The sequence below is a fragment of the Drosophila miranda genome, chromosome XL, assembly GCF_003369915.1.
Source record: "Drosophila miranda strain MSH22 chromosome XL, D.miranda_PacBio2.1, whole genome shotgun sequence".
Lineage (NCBI taxonomy): Eukaryota > Metazoa > Arthropoda > Insecta > Diptera > Drosophilidae > Drosophila > Drosophila miranda.
This window is the reverse complement of record NC_046673.1, coordinates 11,691,246-11,709,398: the sequence shown is the minus strand read 5'-3', so window position 1 is coordinate 11,709,398 and position 18,153 is coordinate 11,691,246. Positions and strand designations below refer to the sequence as shown.

General features: G+C 45.5%; 2 protein-coding genes across 2 annotated transcripts; one reads left to right on the top strand and one right to left on the bottom strand.

Annotated features, from left to right (window-relative positions):
- Positions 1-803: 803 nt before the first annotated feature.
- On the bottom strand, positions 804-2,071 carry LOC117185989 (serine/threonine-protein phosphatase PP-Y-like). Its single transcript, XM_033386010.1, has one exon. It carries the CDS (start codon positions 1,962-1,964, stop codon positions 1,068-1,070), a length of 897 nt encoding a protein of 298 aa, XP_033241901.1. The 5' UTR covers positions 1,965-2,071; the 3' UTR covers positions 804-1,067.
- Positions 2,072-4,706: 2,635 nt separating this feature from the next.
- On the top strand, positions 4,707-7,020 carry LOC108165105. Its single transcript, XM_017301162.2, has one exon. The coding sequence runs from the start codon at positions 4,795-4,797 to the stop codon at positions 6,862-6,864; it is 2,070 nt and encodes a 689-aa protein (XP_017156651.1). The 5' UTR covers positions 4,707-4,794; the 3' UTR covers positions 6,865-7,020.
- The last annotated feature ends 11,133 nt before the right edge of the window (positions 7,021-18,153 follow it).

Here is an 18,153-nt window from a genome sequence, read left to right as displayed (position 1 = left end):
CTCGCGTTTTATTGTTGGTCGCTTGAATTTTTATTGCAATCGGTGTGAAATTTCACACCGCAATGCTTAAATGATTCCCGGGCCGAAGCCGCTTGTTTGGGCCGCTTCCTCTTCACCAGCCGCTGCAATTCCCCTCCATGCCTTCCCCTTCTTTCTTTTTCTCGTTTTTTTTTTTTTATTTTTTTTTTTTTTTTTTGTCTTGGCTCGCGAACGACTAGGCAAACAAGGCGCAAATGGCAATTGAAATGAGTTGAAAGTGCGGTATGTGGCGACTAAGGGGGTACGGATATAGATAAGGCACCAGCAGTAGAAGCGTTTGTATGGGAACCACAATGTATTATATAATTGTAGTACCTACATATATCTCAATGTGTACAAATCTGTGGCGTGCCTAGAGAGGATAAAGATTGGATATTCCTATTTATTGCAAAAATCCATGCACTCTCAAATCACAGTGCACGGATCTTTCTACATCTTATTTAATATGCTTTAACATGATCGTAATCTATATACATAAATATTAATTACACGTCAAATACCAATTGTAAGAACAATAATATTCAAAAACTAGAAGTTTCTTAAACATATACAGGAGCTACGCAGAACAAATGACTCTAATATGGATTCCGATGGAAAATTGCCTATATTGGAGATATAAGATACTATAAGATATACCAACTAAATCTTAACAAAGTCAAATTATACAAAAAAGATACAAATTTAAAGAATATATTATTTTATAATCGATCTCTATACATCACGTGCTCCTTCTACAACAGACCACAACTAAGCTAGTAAAAAGATCTACTAGATTGTATCCTTTATTTCCTAAAATATTCCTTTAAAAAAAAAGGTTTCAAATATATGAATTTTTTAATATAATAGCACTTTGAATGTTTTGTAATCATTTGACTAATACAAAAGTGGATACCCGTGAGTTTCCTAAAATTCTGATAATGCCTGTCCAGAAATGCGAATGTTTTTATCATCGATTATTGTTTAAACTTATGTTTATACCAGCAGGCATAATGCAGTATGCTGTACGTACATAGATTTAGGTTGTATTGCTAATTACAGATTTTGCGATCCAGGATCACGAAGCTGACGACGAGCTCGTCGCTGACACACATCACTGCCGCCGCGTTGTTCCACAGTCCACAGTAGTTAGGGGCCGTGAAAATGCTGATGAGGCGTCGGTTGGCAAACATCTCGTAGCCATTCTCGACGACCTCGTGGGCGCGGACCATCAGGTCGAAATTGTAGGCTGCAAGAAACTCCGTTACGATCTTCTCGTCGTAGGTGAAGCTCACGCCTCGGTCGTTGTGGCCCCAACCGAAGCCAGTGCGGTTCAGGTCCGCCCATAGAAGGTCACAGAGCAAGCCCTCTTTGGGGATGTCCGTGGGGCGGGCGAGGTTCCGGATCTGGTTCAGGCTCTCGAGTGAAGGGCTCAGGCCGCCGTGGCAGCAGAAGATACGGTTAGCCACGACGGCGGCCACCGGAAAGCAGTCGAAGCAGTCGATGAATTGGCGCCACGTTCGTACGTTGTGGCGCCGCTTTATCTCATCGTAGAAGCCATACAGACGCGTCATGCCAGCGCACTCGTGATTGCCGCGCAGCAGGAAAAAGTTTTCCGGATAACGCAACTTATAGGCCATCAGCAGGCAGATGGTCTCCAGCGACTGCTCGCCCCTGTCCACATAGTCGCCCAGAAACAGATAGTTCGTTTCCGGCGGAAATCCACACGCCTTGAAGACTCGAAGCAGATCTGTGAACTGGCCGTGCACATCGCCGCACACCTTTATGGGCACCTCCAGCTCCAGAAGCATCGGCTGTTTCAGAAACAGTTCGCGCGCCTCTCTGCACAGCGCCACGATCACCTCCTTCGACAGGGTGCAGTCCTCCCCGCCCGTCAATCCGGTTAGTTCCTGGATAATCTGGTCCAATTTTGTCTTGTCCAAGCTCATCTTTATACTAGAATTTCCACGAATATTCAAAGTGTAACCCGGTGTTTTGAAACGCTCAATTTGTCAGAGTATACAAAATAAAATAGTCTTTGGCATTTTTCGCATAGACTCCCGAGTTAGCCAGAGTTCGAAGAAGATCTCAATAACTTGATTCAGGGAAATTCATTTTTAAATTTTATGAACTCCTTCAGAAAGGGATTTTAGGCCATTGTTGGGGTTGAGCTCTTTCTGGAGGATGTGAATGTGTGTAACACCAAGAAGGAAGCGTTTCCGACCCCATAATGTACATATATTCCTTATCAGCACCAATAGCCGAGTCGCTATAGCTTTGTCTGTCTATCCGTCTTTCAATTTTGTTTGATGCCTAGTTTTCACAAACTATTTTGAAGTGACTTTTTGGTGTGTTATCGGCTCGGGTATTTTTCTAATTGGCGTGGTATTTTTGGGTCATTATTGGCGTTGCCACTTGTCAGGTATTGGGGAAAGGGGTGATAGTTGGGAAAGAAGAAGAAGAAGGAAAGGTAATTATGCTAAAATAAATAACTAAAATTAATTAAATTACATTACAGCTAAGGACAATCTATCTACAATTACTACAAATAAGGACTACAAAACTACAGAGATATATACAAGGTAAAACAAACAATAATTACAATACATTTACACAACAATAAACATACTTAAATATCATTTATTTTTAACAGGAGGACAACTACAACAAAGCACCGGCCGGCATGGCAAACGCAATGCAGAACATTGCGCCGCATACCGGCCGGCTCTGTTGTCCCCCTGTGCAGGATTAGTGGCACCATCTGGGATCTTTGGTGGCGATGGCTGGACTTGGAGATGGCGTGCATCGTGGGCAAAGGTGTTCATTGACGAGCGGCTCTGGTCCGGCCGCCCACGTTGCATCTGTCGTTGGTTGGTGTTGGCTATAAGCAACCAAATTTTGTATCCGGAATCCAGTGTTATCTCACTGTTACAAGTGTATATTGTATGGGTTGCATAAATCATTAGATTACATACATATATACTAACTGAGTAAAAGACATACAACTAAAACTTCTGCCCTTGCCTATAACCTCTAAGCATTCCACACTCCCTATATCTCTGTCCCAATGCTATTTCTATATACTTTTCTTCCCAACTTGTTTCGTCGTTTATTAATTAATGGTCATTTAAATCTCATTAAAATGTTTAAAAAATAACAATAATAATAAAAACTTAATCTCATTCCGCTCTGGTCAGTGCAAATCCTTCCATTTATCTTCTCTATGGGAAAACCCTCATGACTATGCCTGCCATGTCCATGCTTTTATCGGTGGAGGGGAATCGGATGCGTGAATCAACGCACTCTGCAACAAGTGGTGTGTCGGCCCCTGGGATATGGGATGGATCGGAGTTTGGTCTGAAGTTGGCCATTCGATAGGTTCTGGGTTCATTGTAATTGCAAGCCCTTCAAGTGCCACCAGACCTCCCCTGCCACACACAGAAACGACTGAAACTGCAACACTGCAACTGCAACAATTGGCGTTACGCTTCGTTGGCCTTTGCATACGACAGAGAAGAGCGACGATGTCGACGACGTTGTTTGTACTCGTCGAGGGCTGATTGAAAGATTATTTTGCACTGATAACGCTAAAAACGTATGGATGGAACCACCACCACTGCCGCCACCACTGACAGCACCACATCGGCACACAAGAGCAACAAAAGCTACAGCAAAAGTCAAATAGAGCGAAGCAGAGCGGCACAAAAATTGCAGTTCGAAAATTGTTGCGCTTTCGGTTTGCGTGTTTGCATTTTTGTATTCATTGTCCGCATGTCCGTACGCCAGTCCGTCAGTCCTTTGCCTGTCTGCCGTCGTCGTCGTCGTCGTCATCGCAGTCATCGTCATCAATTCGCAATGCATTTCCCACATTTCCAGGCCAGCAAGCGACCATCATCATTAATAATATTGAAAAGCCCTAATTACGGTTAAGTGGCCCAAACGAGCCAGAGACAGAGCCAGAGTGCATGGGGAAAGAGGCCAGTGCTGGTACGTACATATGCTGGCGATGACCGAGGCAGAGGCAGAGACGGCGGCAGAGGGAGAGGCAAAGGGAGCCCTTCCATATCGAACTTCGCAAAGGGTTCCCCTTTTGGGTTGTCCGCATTCACCTTTACTGAAGCGGATCATCAAAACTGTGTCTCGCTCATTGCGTAAATCATTTTTCCCACCCCTAGAATAACCCAGGGACAGGGGCAAGCAGCTCTCCTACTTCACCTGCCCAAGGTGTCTCTCGAAAACCGAATAAGAACCGAATGAACTGCAGGTGCATGTGCACCACCGCCACCGCCACCACCAGTCTTCGTCTTCGGCCCTGACCTAGGTCGACCCTCAGCTCTCGCTTTAATGAAATCATTTATAATTTTTCATCTTCCCCCTGGAGTTCGAGCCCGAGTCCGAGTCACTGTGGTCAGAACGGTGTGCGAGGGTTTTCTCTTGAGCAGGTAGCTCTCCCTCGCGAGGACGGTGTTTTCCTGCCGCTTGATTGCCCCGGCCCATTGATAAGGAAAGGCCCTTAGCACGTGGCTACTGGGGCTGCAGCTGCACAGCTCCGAGCTCAGAGCTCAGGAGCGTAGGCAGCTGCCTCAAGACCTAGGTACATCCTAATGGTCCTTCACAGATCACTCAGGATGATCCCCCATTCGAAAGAAAAAAGTAGTATCTCAGCAGGCACTGACCTTAGAAACATTATACAGTTGTCGTATTTTGCTGGATGTAAAACTATCCCTATCCTGTTCCGCATTAAATATTTACAAAAATTTACATACAAATGTGCAGAAAATGAAGAAAAACACTACAAAAAATTTGGTAAAATCTAAGAAAATGACTGTCCAGTCATGTTCGGAAAAGCTGCACCGAAATCAAAATCATACAAAAAATGTTTTGGCAAAAGTACAACATGCATTCGGCACAAGATTCTCAGAGCAGGACCTCAGCATGGTAGCCGCCCCGCGGCTCGTGGAGAAGTCAGTGTGGAGCTCGCCGCAAATCGGCGGCTCAGGTGGGGCCCTCAAGGCCCTGGCCAAGAACGTGGCCAACCACCTGGAGCAGCTCAATCGGGCCACCATGAAGCGGGTGGTGGCGCAGGTGATCGCCGAGCGGCACAGCCTGGGCGAGGTAGCCGACTTCAAGGGGCACATGTACTTCGCCCGGCCGGATCACATCAACTTTACCGAGCTTATTGCCCAGTCCAAAGAGGCTTTTGACGATCTCGTCCAGCAGAAGTCGACCCCAGGGGTCATCACGGAGATGCCCCAGAAGATGAAGACGAAGACGAAGACAAAGATGCTGTCATACAGGCCCTCAGGCAGGACCCACTCGTGTGGGGTGGGTCTGACGCGTCTGGATAAGCTGCTGACCAATAAGTCGATGCATTCTAAGAAGCAGCTTCCCCGCAAGGCATGGTCCTCCAGGATCAAACGGTTCGAGAGCCCCATATCTGTCTTTCATCTGAACGATGAGGGGAGTCGAAGCCTCAACGGAGTCATCATCGATGATTCGCACTTGCCTGTCGACCGCAGGGACATCCTACTGAAGGTTTCCAAGCGTCCACGCGGAGCCTCGGCTGGCTTCAAGAAGAACCGCTCCGTCAAGGGGACACTCTCGGCAAGGACTCATGAAAAAGACGATCTCAAGTCCGAGCCGGCAGCATCGGCTCCCCCATCGAGGAAGTCGCCGCAGCGAATCAACACCCAAGACGACAAGGCTCGGTGTAAGTTTTCATGGAACTACGATCTGCCAGCCGGGGCCTCCCATCATCCGCCCCCGGCCTCAGCCAAAAGCCACAAGAAGAAGCCGAAGGCCGAAATTCCGTCGACCAAGCTCCCCTCGAAAAAGGCCAAGTCAAAGGTCGGCACGAAGGCTCCATTGCTGCAACGCACCTACTCGAGACCCTGGCTGGTGCGGCGCACCAAGTCGCATCATTCGAAGCGCTTAGTTCGCCTGACCGGAGGCTTTGTAATAGAGAAGTCGCCACAGGAGCCAAAGATTGAGACGGCCGTCCAAGGACAGAGCAAAGTGGACTCCCATGTGTCAAAGCAGATCAAGAGCGTCGTCTTTCCTTGGTACACGCCGTACCAGTTCAAGGGCGGGGCCGAAACTGGCGCCCCTCAGCAACGCGTCAAGGGAAATCGTAAAAAGCCGCTCTCCCGGGGCGTCTCCAAAGGATCGCCCAACAGGAAGGCGAGACCTCTCGCCAGTCGTACCTCCATCAAAAAGTCAATAACCAAGAAGAAACCCCAGAGCAAGGAACTCATCAATGCCAAGATTAATTTTAATATTAAATCGAAGAACAGGAAGAAGTCACCGGCAGCCACCATACGAGCAGCACCAAAGCCCTCTATCAAGACCAAGACCAATACCTTGACCACCAAGCGATCTCGCTACAATCGTCTGCAGGCGCGCCTCATCCGTGATCTGAAGCGAGAGGAGGCTATCGACGAGCCGGAGCGCATCAAGTCCGGCGGCCAGCGACGTCGCAATGTTGCCAAGCTGCCACAGGACACAGCGGAGGCGAGTGTCGGGAAGTCGCGCACATCTCCACTGAGCTCCCCGGCCAAGTGCCTCGGCAAACGCCCACCTGCTCCGCTCGCGCTCCCTGCTGGACGCTTGGGTGGATCTCCAGCCCACTCGGGAGTCAAGTCGCCAACTAGCATTCGTCGACACCGTTCGCGTTTTGTACGCGTGGGCAGCAGCCTGGGCAGCCTTGCATGCTTGGGTCCGAAACCGACCTCCAAAAATAACTCAAAGACGACGCTCACCCCGGCCAAACGCAACCTGACCATTGCTTTCTTTAACAAACGTCTTGAGGAGCGCGGCCAACGCCAGGCATTGAAACAGCCCTGGAAGTAGGCTGCCTGGTCCATTCATATTATTCAAAGTTCTTTTATGCAAAACCCTTTCGGCCCTTCCGCTTAGGCAAAGTCCTTCTAGGCTCTTGCTAAACACACAATTATATATTTATTCGAGCTATATAAATTGCAAAGTACTATTAACATGGATCGTTTATATGGAATTTATTTTAAGAGACTGTTCATGTAGAAGCGAAAGACTCGTTTAAGAAGCTGCTTGTCGTGGTCACCACTTTGACGAGACTCCTTTTTAAGATAATTGCCACAGAAAGACCAGAATGGTCTCATGACAAGATCTAACTTAAAGTCAGGAAGCACACGTATCTAAAACAACCTATTGAGGACCTCCCTCTGATGCGGTAGAAGACATCCAAAATCCCTGTTGGGAGCTGCCTTTCTCTCGTTGTTGTGCAATCAAAACCCTCAAGCTGGCATTTAACCCCGCGTCAAATGATTTCCACTTAAAGCACTGCTCGTCTGCCAATACCAATATTCGTAGAAGTTCTTAGCCATATCCCCACGATTCAAGACTCACCGCTCTCCTCCCTCCAGCCGTGGCATGCGCCTGCTTATGTCAAACATTTTTTCATGCATGCAACGACAGAACAACAAAACAACAGCGCTAAATTCCATGGGGAGTCAAAAGTCAGGCAGTCGATGGGTTTGGCGGGCAACCGAAGAAAAAAAAAAAGAAAAAGGAGTCAACCCAAGTCGAGAAGGAAAAAATATAGGAAAAATAAGAGGCAGCTGTGGAAGGCAGGGTGCAGGGGGCAGGGGGCAGGAGTACTCGTCCTACCAACAGCAAGAACAAGCCCATAATTTAAGTCGGTAAAGTTTTGCGCCTTTTGTTCGCTGCTTTCACTAGAGAAGTTATTGAAAATCGCGCAAGGGTTGAGATGGGTTGGGGTTGGGGTTACGGGGTTGGAGAAGCCGAAAGGGTTCGAAATTGAAAAAGAAAGCGAATGTCAGGTGGCGGCGGTTGGGTGGCTCATTGGTGGTGGCGATGCCAGTGGAAATGTTGGTGGTGGTGTGGGTGATTTAGTGTTAAATAAAAACTTTTAAATTGCCATTTGATCGTTTGTTTAGCGACAATAATGTCGTCGTTGTCATTGTTGTTCCCTGTTCCCTGTTCTCCGGTTCTTCCCTGCTCCTTGTTCGCCTCCAATTGAATGCGCCTGGGTCCTGTGACAGGTTTATAGGTCGCTTCCTTCGCGACAGTCAATGCCGAGTGGGCAAGGGTGAGGTTCAAGTTGGAATTGGAAGTGGAATAGGAAGGAGTTGCAGATGGAGATGGGTATGGGTGAGGGCGTCGTGACAATGACATTGTTTCGCTGACAGTTGTAGCAAATTTATTGAAAAGGTGTTCCCTGGTATTTCTTTCCTGTCCTTTCGTTCGTTTCGTTTCGTTTCATTCTGTTTCTGTCCTTCCCATCCTCTGTGTGGTTCGGTGTGTCTTCGGGAATTGTCAAAAATTTATTGATATGTTGAAATTGCTTCTTGGCCTGCCATAAAAACTTTGACAGCTCCATTTTTTGCCCCGTTGTTGCTGTTGCTGTTGCTGTGCCGGCTTTCAGCGTACGCTCATTGTAGTAAATTTGACAGCAATTGTTTTGTTTGACAGTTTGTCGTCTCTGCCAAAATGATGATGTCAATATGCAAAGCAGTTCTCTGATGGCAATGGCAATGGGCGAGGGCGATGCCAATGCCGATCCCAATCGAGGGTTCGACCCGTCCACATATGTACATACATATGTGTGTGGAACGAATGAATGAATGAGCGAGTGAATGGCTCCGAATGGGTTATGGGAGTATTGCGAAAATTTGACAGCAGCCGCAGCACAGGATGAGTAGCAGGATGTGTTTGAATAAATTAACGATTTCTTTGATTTTTTTTGGCTACACATGAGTTCCACAGCCACTGTGTTTCATATTTAATGGATAATTTTGGAATTTTCGTTTATGAAATAGCCCGTTACTCAGGAAGCAGGAAGATCTCCAGCTTCTGATTTCACTTTCCACATAGGTTCCACATGACAGGCTCTAGAGGCTCTAGATAAATTAATGCTTGAATTAGCTTCCACCTACGTTCCATTTGAAATAGCATCCACGGTCGCCATCGAATTTCACACTTTTGCCATTGAACTTTGCCAAGACACAAAGCTGCAATTTGCTTGCCGATCCCAACAGCCCCAACAGCCACCATTTTCTCCTCATTCCACCGATTCTTAAGTATCTATGTATTTGCAAAGCACATACACACACACACACACGCACACACACAAAGAAGCCAGAAAGAGAGAGAGAGAGAGAGGAATATTTTTTATGAGACCGTTTCGTTTTTCGCTTAATCGCACTAGAAAATCTCTAGAAATGGTATAAGGAAAAAAACTTGCCGAGCGTTCAACTTGAAAATATGCCAAAAGACAATTGGTTGTCGGTTGTTTGGTTGTTTGGCTGTTTGGCTGTTGGAACGCTAAGGGCACGGCCCAGTCCCCAGCGATAGACTCGGTCTCCGTTTCCATCTCCGTCGCCAGTTCCAATCCCCCTACAAGACCCAGAGAGCGTCTTGTCTTAGTCTGGGTCTTAAGTTTTCTTCAATGTTAAGCGAAGCGTGAATATTATTAGAGAGCAGGGAACGAGGGGGCAGGCGGCAGTGGCGGCATTTATTAATAATTACCACAGAATGAAACAGAAACAAAGAGACGGAGATTGAGATGGAGAGAGAGAGAGAGAGAGAGGAGAATACTAGCAGAGAGATGGCTTAAAGAACATAGTAAGAAATTTATTTGTTATTTATCTTTTTTGGCATTATGCATGAATAACAATAAAAAGAGAGAAGACAAAAAAAACAGAGAGTATCTACGGGTACACACATGCACATATTTATGGTCTTGCTGGTGGCATAAATAGTTAGCCAGAAATGCGGCAGCAGCAAAAAGTACGAGTATCATAAAAATTATAACAATCCACTCGCTTGTTGCTCGGTTCTCAGGTGTATATCTGCACGTCTCACTCTCTATCTCTCTGTCCCTCTGGGAGTTCAGTCAATAGATTTAGATCACTTTGCAATGCCAGATAGAAGGAAGTTGGTTGGAAGATGGTTGATGGTAGATGGCGGATGGCGGATGGCAGAGGAGCCCCAGAGAAGAGCCAGAACCGAGTGCTGAAGACGGGGCCCAGCACAAAGAGTCATAAAAATAATGAGCTGGGCACGACGACGATGGCGACAATCATGATTTTGATGATGAACAGCAAGACGTTGGCACTGGCCATAGATATAGCTCTACATATAGACCTATGTATGTACACATGTACATATGTATATATATAAAATATATGAGAATGCTGTGCGTTTCGAGGGTGTAAGGGCAGATGCAAGCTTTGAAACATCGGTTAATAAAACATATTATTTCATTACTAAACCAACTATGGAATGGCTTTAAATTAATAACAGATCCAATATCAATTTCATCAGCTATCGAACAATATTGAGTAAAATCAATGTATGGTTCTGAGCATGGAACAACCATAGGCCATCCAACAGGAACTATCAATTTGTGTATATTGAACAGGGAAGTTTTTATCCATATTCTACAATGGAACTTTTTTTTGTGAACATTCATGCATAAGTACAGACCTATGAGTAAACATCTCAATGTACGTACGTCCAGATATATGATGACTTCTAATAATGAACAACCTGGCGATGATGATGACGATGGTGCTAATCTTATTGACTCTCGTAACTGTACCCAGCCACATGTCAAGACGATAGAAAAATTCCTTCTGCTGCTTCTACTTTTTTTGTTTTTCTGGGCCTGAGGAATGATGCCTTATCGGTATGCAAACAATAAAATTCTGTGATTCCGAATGTTAAATGCCATTATTTACTATTTGTGTGGGGACAACTTCCCTTTGGGGCATGTAGAGGGAACAACTACTCATACTCATACTCGTACCGCTCAAATCACAAAATTATTCTCAGAAAATTAGCCTCATGGCTTTGGCATGCTGTGGTCTGCTGATGAAACCGAAGCTGTAGCTGTAGCTGTAGCTGAACCCTCGAAAAAAACAACAACCTAGAAAGGAAAAGAATGAGATTCGTTTTCGTTTTCGTTGCTGATGTATCCGTATCTTATCGTCGCTCAGATACACATGCACACCAAACAAACCGCTGGAACACCGCACTCCGCACTCCGCACACCGCAGACCGCACAACTCCCCCGCAATGCACGCAAGCCCAGCCTGATAAAGTTCAAACAAATGAATTTTGGAGAAAGAGCCAGATACAATACACGTCCGAGTACTCGTGCAACAGAACAAGAACAATAAACGACCAAATGCAATGCGAGCTGGCTTATCAAAGACAGAAATGTGTACTCCTATTTGTCGGTGGCCGGGCTCTACAGCTCAACAGATCGTTGGTGTTGTGTACTTTGTCAGGGATCGTATTGTTAAGCGTGGAACTATTTGGTATTTGGTATTTGCATAAGATCAACAGGTGCCAGAGGCAGCATTTCAGAGCGACAGCGACAGCGTCAGCATCCCCGAGCGAGCGCTGACTGGCAATTGCAACATCCACAATGGGATACACATGGGAATACGAATCGCATGCATTCCACACAATGAATCTGTGATGTATGGTGATCTGTTAACGGTTTACATTGTTTGAATTTGTGTGGGATTCAGTTTTTGGTCGTTAAAATCATATGAATGAAAATTCTCAATAAGTTCCACATACGATCCACATATTAAAACAGTGTGGCACGTGTACGTATATCTATTGTATCTATTCTCTATTTCTGGAGCATGATAACCAAATTGGACAGGATCCACATGGGATTCAGATTCGATCCACTCCTTAAAATCGTCTAAAAAAAACGCATCCAACTAATTCCCACAGTTGCTCACCTCAAACCAATCACACTAATCGCGCAATCTTTTACCGATTCCAGGCGACGGATTGCCCCTCAGTGAACAACAAATACGGAAAAAATCCCATCAAACCCTACTAGTATAAGGAAATAACCGCAACACCTCTCCTAGTGCGCACCGTCACCGTCCCCATCCCATGATGGGCCGTTGCATTTGAGAAATTTCAATAATTGAGGCTCATTAAAAGTGCCCGGATAATGGGAGCCCCGAAACACTCGAAGCACTTCAGCCCACCCAACACTTCCGATTATGAAATTTATTCGTTTGACAAAATGCCATAAGATACTCGTACACTTACTCGTAGCTGTTGTTTTTGTTGTTGTTGTTGGCAGACAACGGTAATCATAACATAGAAATATCTATAATGTAATTACGGCTAGATCGAGGTGACTGCGAGTACGAGTAAAATTAACTGAACATCGCGTCTCCAAAGATGTTGTTGTTGTTGGCGTCGTAGTTGGAAAATCAAGTAAAACGCCGAAACGATCAGAGCCAACAACGAAGACGACAACGACAACGACAACGAATGCGATGCGACTACGACTACGACTCATTAAAACAATTTTAAAAAATAATACAAAATAATTACAATAAATTATGATTACGCTTGACAGTGACAGTGGCCACGAATGCTGATGCGTTCCCTGTATCTGTGGATACTTGGGCGACAAGCGACTCTCGGCTTCGACTCCCGACACCGACTTCGATGGTGGTTGTGGTTGTGGCACCACCGCAACACCGCTACAGGTGCAAGTGGGAGACGGCGTCACTGGCTGGTGACGATGAGCAGCGTACAGTAGAAGTAGCAACAGCCACGGCAACAGCAGCACCAGAAGAAGACCAAAGACGATGACGATGATGACGACGACACCCAGGAATCACTCAACTGTGGCCAAAAAGTTCGTTGTTCATTTGCGCTCGACTCGGGCTTCATTATGCGGGGTAGTTTCAATTACCTTAGTGGGGTATATTAGACTAGAAGCTGCTTAGAGGGCTTCAATTTTGCAGAATGATACATCCAATGCACGGCACACATAGTCCCATCTAAAATACAGCCATTACCCTTTAAAGATATCTTTTTCCCTTCGCCATTTGCATTCCCACCTCCAAGAAGTATGTGTTCTCGCAGGGTATCCACAAGTCCACCCATTCCGCTATCAAGCGAAACATTCTCTGTTGGTTTCTTCCATTGCTCTCCGTGTGCACTTCACTTCTTCGCTTTAATTCAATTCAATTTGGCCACAAAAATAATTACAAACTGTCCAGGCTAACGCGCAGCGTGTGAGAGCCGCTGGTGGCGCCGCCCAGTGCTGATGACATGTACTACCCGGGGGCAAGGGCACACACACACGCATATAGATACTCTCTCAGGTCACACGGATCTTCCGCAGAGAAGGAGGACGGAATTTATCAAAAGGCCATTAAAATCAAATTGAGGCGCAGACAAGCGACAAACAAGTCCATACATGAGGGAGTAGATGGAGATTGGAAATGGAGATGAATGTCGCGGAGATGGAGGTGAAGATGTTGGTGGAGGTGGAGGTGGGTGTCGATGCCGGGATGTCGAATGTGATGGAATGATGGACATGTGTATTGGGGCAATACATCAGCGGATGCTCGATGCTCTGTCAAATGCATTCCTGGTGACATAAAAATCTTCTCGAATCGTTAAAAATGCATCATCATCAATTTTTGATGCATATTTAATGTAACAAGAGGCTCGCGAAGCTTTGTATCTTTGTATCTTTGCATTTGTATCTGTGTGTGTGTCTGTGGCTGTGCCTGTTCCTGGGGCCAGTTGATTCCCAGTTTAACTGCAAAGTGCGACATAAAAATTGATTTACTTTCAACGTTGGCGCACACACGCACAAAACAGGCCCCAGTCGGAAAGATTTGGGCCATATCGAAGACATTATGGCTCAATTAGAGGCGTTAATTCGGTGACCAGAATGCCCCGTGGATGGCGAGTGAAGTGGTGTGGGTTGGGCTGGGTGTAGGTCCCGCCGGATATCCTTGGATGCGATTCCTTTGTCGGCACACGGCTGTACCTGTTTAGCATGTCGGTTAACCTCAACAGGTACTCCCTTGCCCTTGCCCTTGCCCTCTTCCTACGACCGCAACAAGTGAACGCGATATTTCACAGGCAAATAAGAAAAACGAGAGCAGAGCACATCCTCCTCTTCCTGGAAGGCACATCCTTCGACTGTTCGGCGCTGCTTTGTCGGTGAAAGTTCTGACCGCATCTTGCCCTGTCAGCAAACGCATTTCGATGGAAGTATCTGCTATTTGCCTGCTATTTACCCATAGCGATTCTACCCCACCCCCACCCCAACCCCAACCGAGTGAACCACTTTGGTTTCCGGTCGTACGAGTACCATGGAGCACTGATGGAGCAGGCGGCAGAAGGCATAAGAGTCAAGTCAGGCCAACTTTCATAAATTAGTCATTGAACCCGGCAAATAGCCAGGCAACAATGAAACAAAACAAAGCAAAAACAAAACTAAAAACCCAAAAATCATAAAAATAATAAGCTAAATGCGAGCGTAGCAACAAAAGAAGGGGCACAACTAATTTTTTTATAGTGTGAATCTACCGCCAAAGCTTAAAACAATATACGCATCCGAGAGTCGAGTCTACGCTTTAATAACTTTTGAATCTTTCGAGTACGCTACACTCAAATCCATGCGGCATTTGGCACAGTGAAAGCCACAAAAGTTGCCTCTTGAATTTCATTCGGAAGGTGGCCACGTGGGCATCTCTCAAATACTTCTGATTTCCGCTGAGTCTGTCCCGAAATTCTGGTTCCTTGCTCTAGATTTTTGGCGCAGGTATCTTTTTACACTTAAACGGATTCTTGGTAAACAGAATTCTTGTCAGATGAGATCCCCTTTTGGATGTGTACTTCATGTGAATATCTTTATAAATTTGAGAATTTTTCGGAAGATGCAACATCAGCTATAGATTGCAAAACCAGAATCAACTATTTCGTTGAAGATCACTGAATTATTCTCACAACTATAAACCTTTTTTCCTGACAAAAAAATAAATCATTATTGAAATCTTAAATCCAACAACGAATTTATTGCACTATCACCCCCTGTTCAGTATTCATTATCTGGAAAATTATTTCATAACTTCTGACTTTAGAGCATAAAAGAGTCTGTCGAATATAAAACTCCTATGTATTTTTGTATATCTTTAAAGTCAGATGCCAGGCAATCCCCTACGATTCACTCAAGACTCTCAAGCTGACGCTCCGCTTGTCAGCCCAGATCAGCCCCTGCCCCTGCCCCCGCCCAGTCCCTGTCCCAGCCCCTACCGATGCCCAGTCAAGTGGGCCAAGAGAAGCCACCCACCAGCAAATGGCGGCACTATGCCCAAAACCGAATAATATTTAATTTATGCAAAACAGCATTAACATCAAGCGGCTATAACCGACCTGGATGTGGCATTATATATGCTGCCTCTGCCACTGCCGCTTCAAGAGAAATTCAGTTCACGAGCTGCGGGTCTAGGGTCTACGGTGCAGGGTGCAGGGCGGGAACGGTGCGGCACATTTCCCCATGTGTTTCCCAGGGGCTACGCTAATTAGCCAAAAACAAAAACCCCAAAATAAAAAATACATAACTAACAATGAGCATAAAAATTTGGTAAAAAATATTTTCATTTCTTTCCATTTTTCCTCTCTATGTTCTTGTTGTTTTTTTCTGTTTCTGTTGTTTTTCTGTTAACTCATATTAGAGGCATTCGTCCAGAAAACGAAATTCCAAAATGGCGCACAGAGATATGTGATACAGGGGGGAGAGGGTGGAGTTACGTGGAGCAGGTGGAATTTGAGCAGCCACTTGAGCAGAGCCTAGAGATAAGACAACTTGAACTCCGAGATACTCAGAGACTGCCACTACCACTGAGGAGAGTCGTGCGTGGCATGACGGCGGGGTGTGGGGGAAGGTAAGGCCCTACGCTTGGCTGAATGACTGACAGACGAGTGACTGACTGACTGACTGAGTCTCTGACTGATTCGGCTTATCCGCGGCACACAAAAAAGTCGCTGGCGTATTTAAATTCTTCGTCTTTTTTCGGTTTTCAGTTTTTTAGTTTTTCGGTTTTTGGATTGCTCTTTTTCCCGTTTTCTGTGTTTTTTCGGAAGCCCAGTCGGTGCTGTGATCCATGACCAAGAAAGCAGGGTGGCTCCATTTTTATGATTTGCCAAAATAAACTACAACTTTCTAAAGCCCCAGCAATAGGTCAAAGATCACAGACAAGATCAAGCGGCCAGCCAATCCGATTCATGATCCAATTTCGTTGGGCAAATCGTTTGGCAGGAACAACTTGTTGCATCCAGTGGTGTGGCAGTTTCTTGACGTACTGTGGCAATTGCCATGCAAACCACACCTGACACAATCCTTCAATCCACATTGGGAAATAATAAGGAAAGCCCTTTTCCCCAGAAACCCCAAGCACTACATCAAAAGAAAAACCTCCTCTTCGCGACGTTAGATTCGCGATTCTGTAAAGAATGTATGTTCTGATTTTGATTACATTTTTGTGGGGTTTATTTTTGGGGGCGCCAGGGCGAGACGAACGGATGTCGCTCACAGGATGTCTTCAATAAGCAAATGATCTGCATCAGCAACTGTAGCTGTAGCTGTAGCTGTGGCTGTAGCTGAAGCTGCATCTGTATCTGAATATGCATTTGTATTTGCACGAGTATCTGCATCGGCAAGAGCATTAGCATCAGCATCAGAATCAGGCATCAACAAGAGGCTAGTGCTACAGACAACAAGAGCAATGCATTTTTAGTGTAAGCAATAAAATTTACTTTTATTAAAGAAAAACGAACCGAATTCAAAAGAATTTCTCGCGACTTGTTTTGGCGTCGACGACAGCGACAACGACAACCAGCGACAACGACGACCACATAAATTTCAAACCACCTACACATAAATTTTTGCTAGATACTCGGTACAAAAAATAAACTGCAATAATCATAGCAGCAACAGCAGAAACAGCAACAGCAACAGCAAAAACAGCAGCAACAACAGCAAGTGCAACTGTCAACTATTAAATGACATTTAACATGCCCCCGAAGTGTTGTGGATCCAACAGGGAGGACAAGGAGGGTAGTGCCACATCCGAGGGTGGATAAAACACAACACTCTGCCCCTCTGGTTGTGCCTGTCATCGTCGAGATATGGCGGCATTAGTTTCTTAAAATATCATTTCAAATTTCAAATCAAGTCATCAACAGCCAGTGCGCTCCGTTCTGTTCTGTTCGGTTCGGTTTGGTTCGGTTCTATTCCCCAGACATCCAGAGATTGGAGGCGATTGCAAAATGCTTTTTATCAGGGGACCAGAGAAATTTCAATTACAATTTATGTATATGCGATCATCTTTGTATTTTTAGACAAATGAAATCTGCAGCGACTACTAAAGCGGGGCTTTGAATGGGAGGAGAAATTCATCCCTGAATGGATGATCGGAACGGCACAAGGCTGCCAGCGCTTAATAGGACTGGGAGGTTGCCCTCCTCCCCGCCGACCAATTGATAGTTTCCCAGATTTCAATAATAGGATAATTATTAATAATTGATCAAAAAAAACCTATACGTACATATACAAAATTGACTTTTCATCGGCACCGACACTCGGTTTTGGACTTGAAATGGAGGATTACCTATCCACACAGGCCTGCAGCAGGTCTTGGATCTTCAGCCACTCGACGTCTAGTTCACGGCAGAACTAAGCGCTCAATTTGGCCAGTTTCAGGCTGTCGATGTACTGCTGGAGAATGGTGTAAACTTGGGTGTTGTCCTCCACAATTACCGTTCTGTGAGGAGTTTTTCCATAAAATTTTCCTCGCGGGACTGGATCTGGCGGGGCGAGGCCAGGGACCACCGCAAGACATTCTTGCACTTCTGAAACATCAAACTCCAAACGGACTTCATCTTTATATAAGCAAATGAAAAACTTAAAGGGAAACTGCTTTCCAAGCTACAGATTAGCATTGAAATGAAATGACTCACCAAACGGAGAGTTTTGAAAAAATAAAAGAATATTTCAGCAATACAAAAACTCGAAGGGACAAATTACGCTCAACTAAAAATAATCTCATTCCATCCGATACACTTTAGACAGATGGAGAATTCGATTTAAATGCCTCCTGATCCTGCACAGAAATCATATCTATCAAACGATGGAAGGGAACGAAGAGTCGAGAGTTGTGGCCATATGGAAGCAGCACGCCATATGAGCATTACCATCAGCTCCAGACCCAGTCCCAGTCCCATCCCCGTCCCCGTACCCGATCCGGCAGCACATTATTCATTATTTCGAACAACTTCATCAGCGGCAGG

Bases quoted from the DNA above. Each gene is read 5' to 3' on its own strand.
- LOC108165105 (XM_017301162.2), top strand. From the start codon at position 4,795: ATGAAGAAAAACACTACAAAAAATTTGGTAAAATCTAAGAAAATGACT.
- LOC117185989 (XM_033386010.1), bottom strand. From the start codon at position 1,964: ATGAGCTTGGACAAGACAAAATTGGACCAGATTATCCAGGAACTAACC.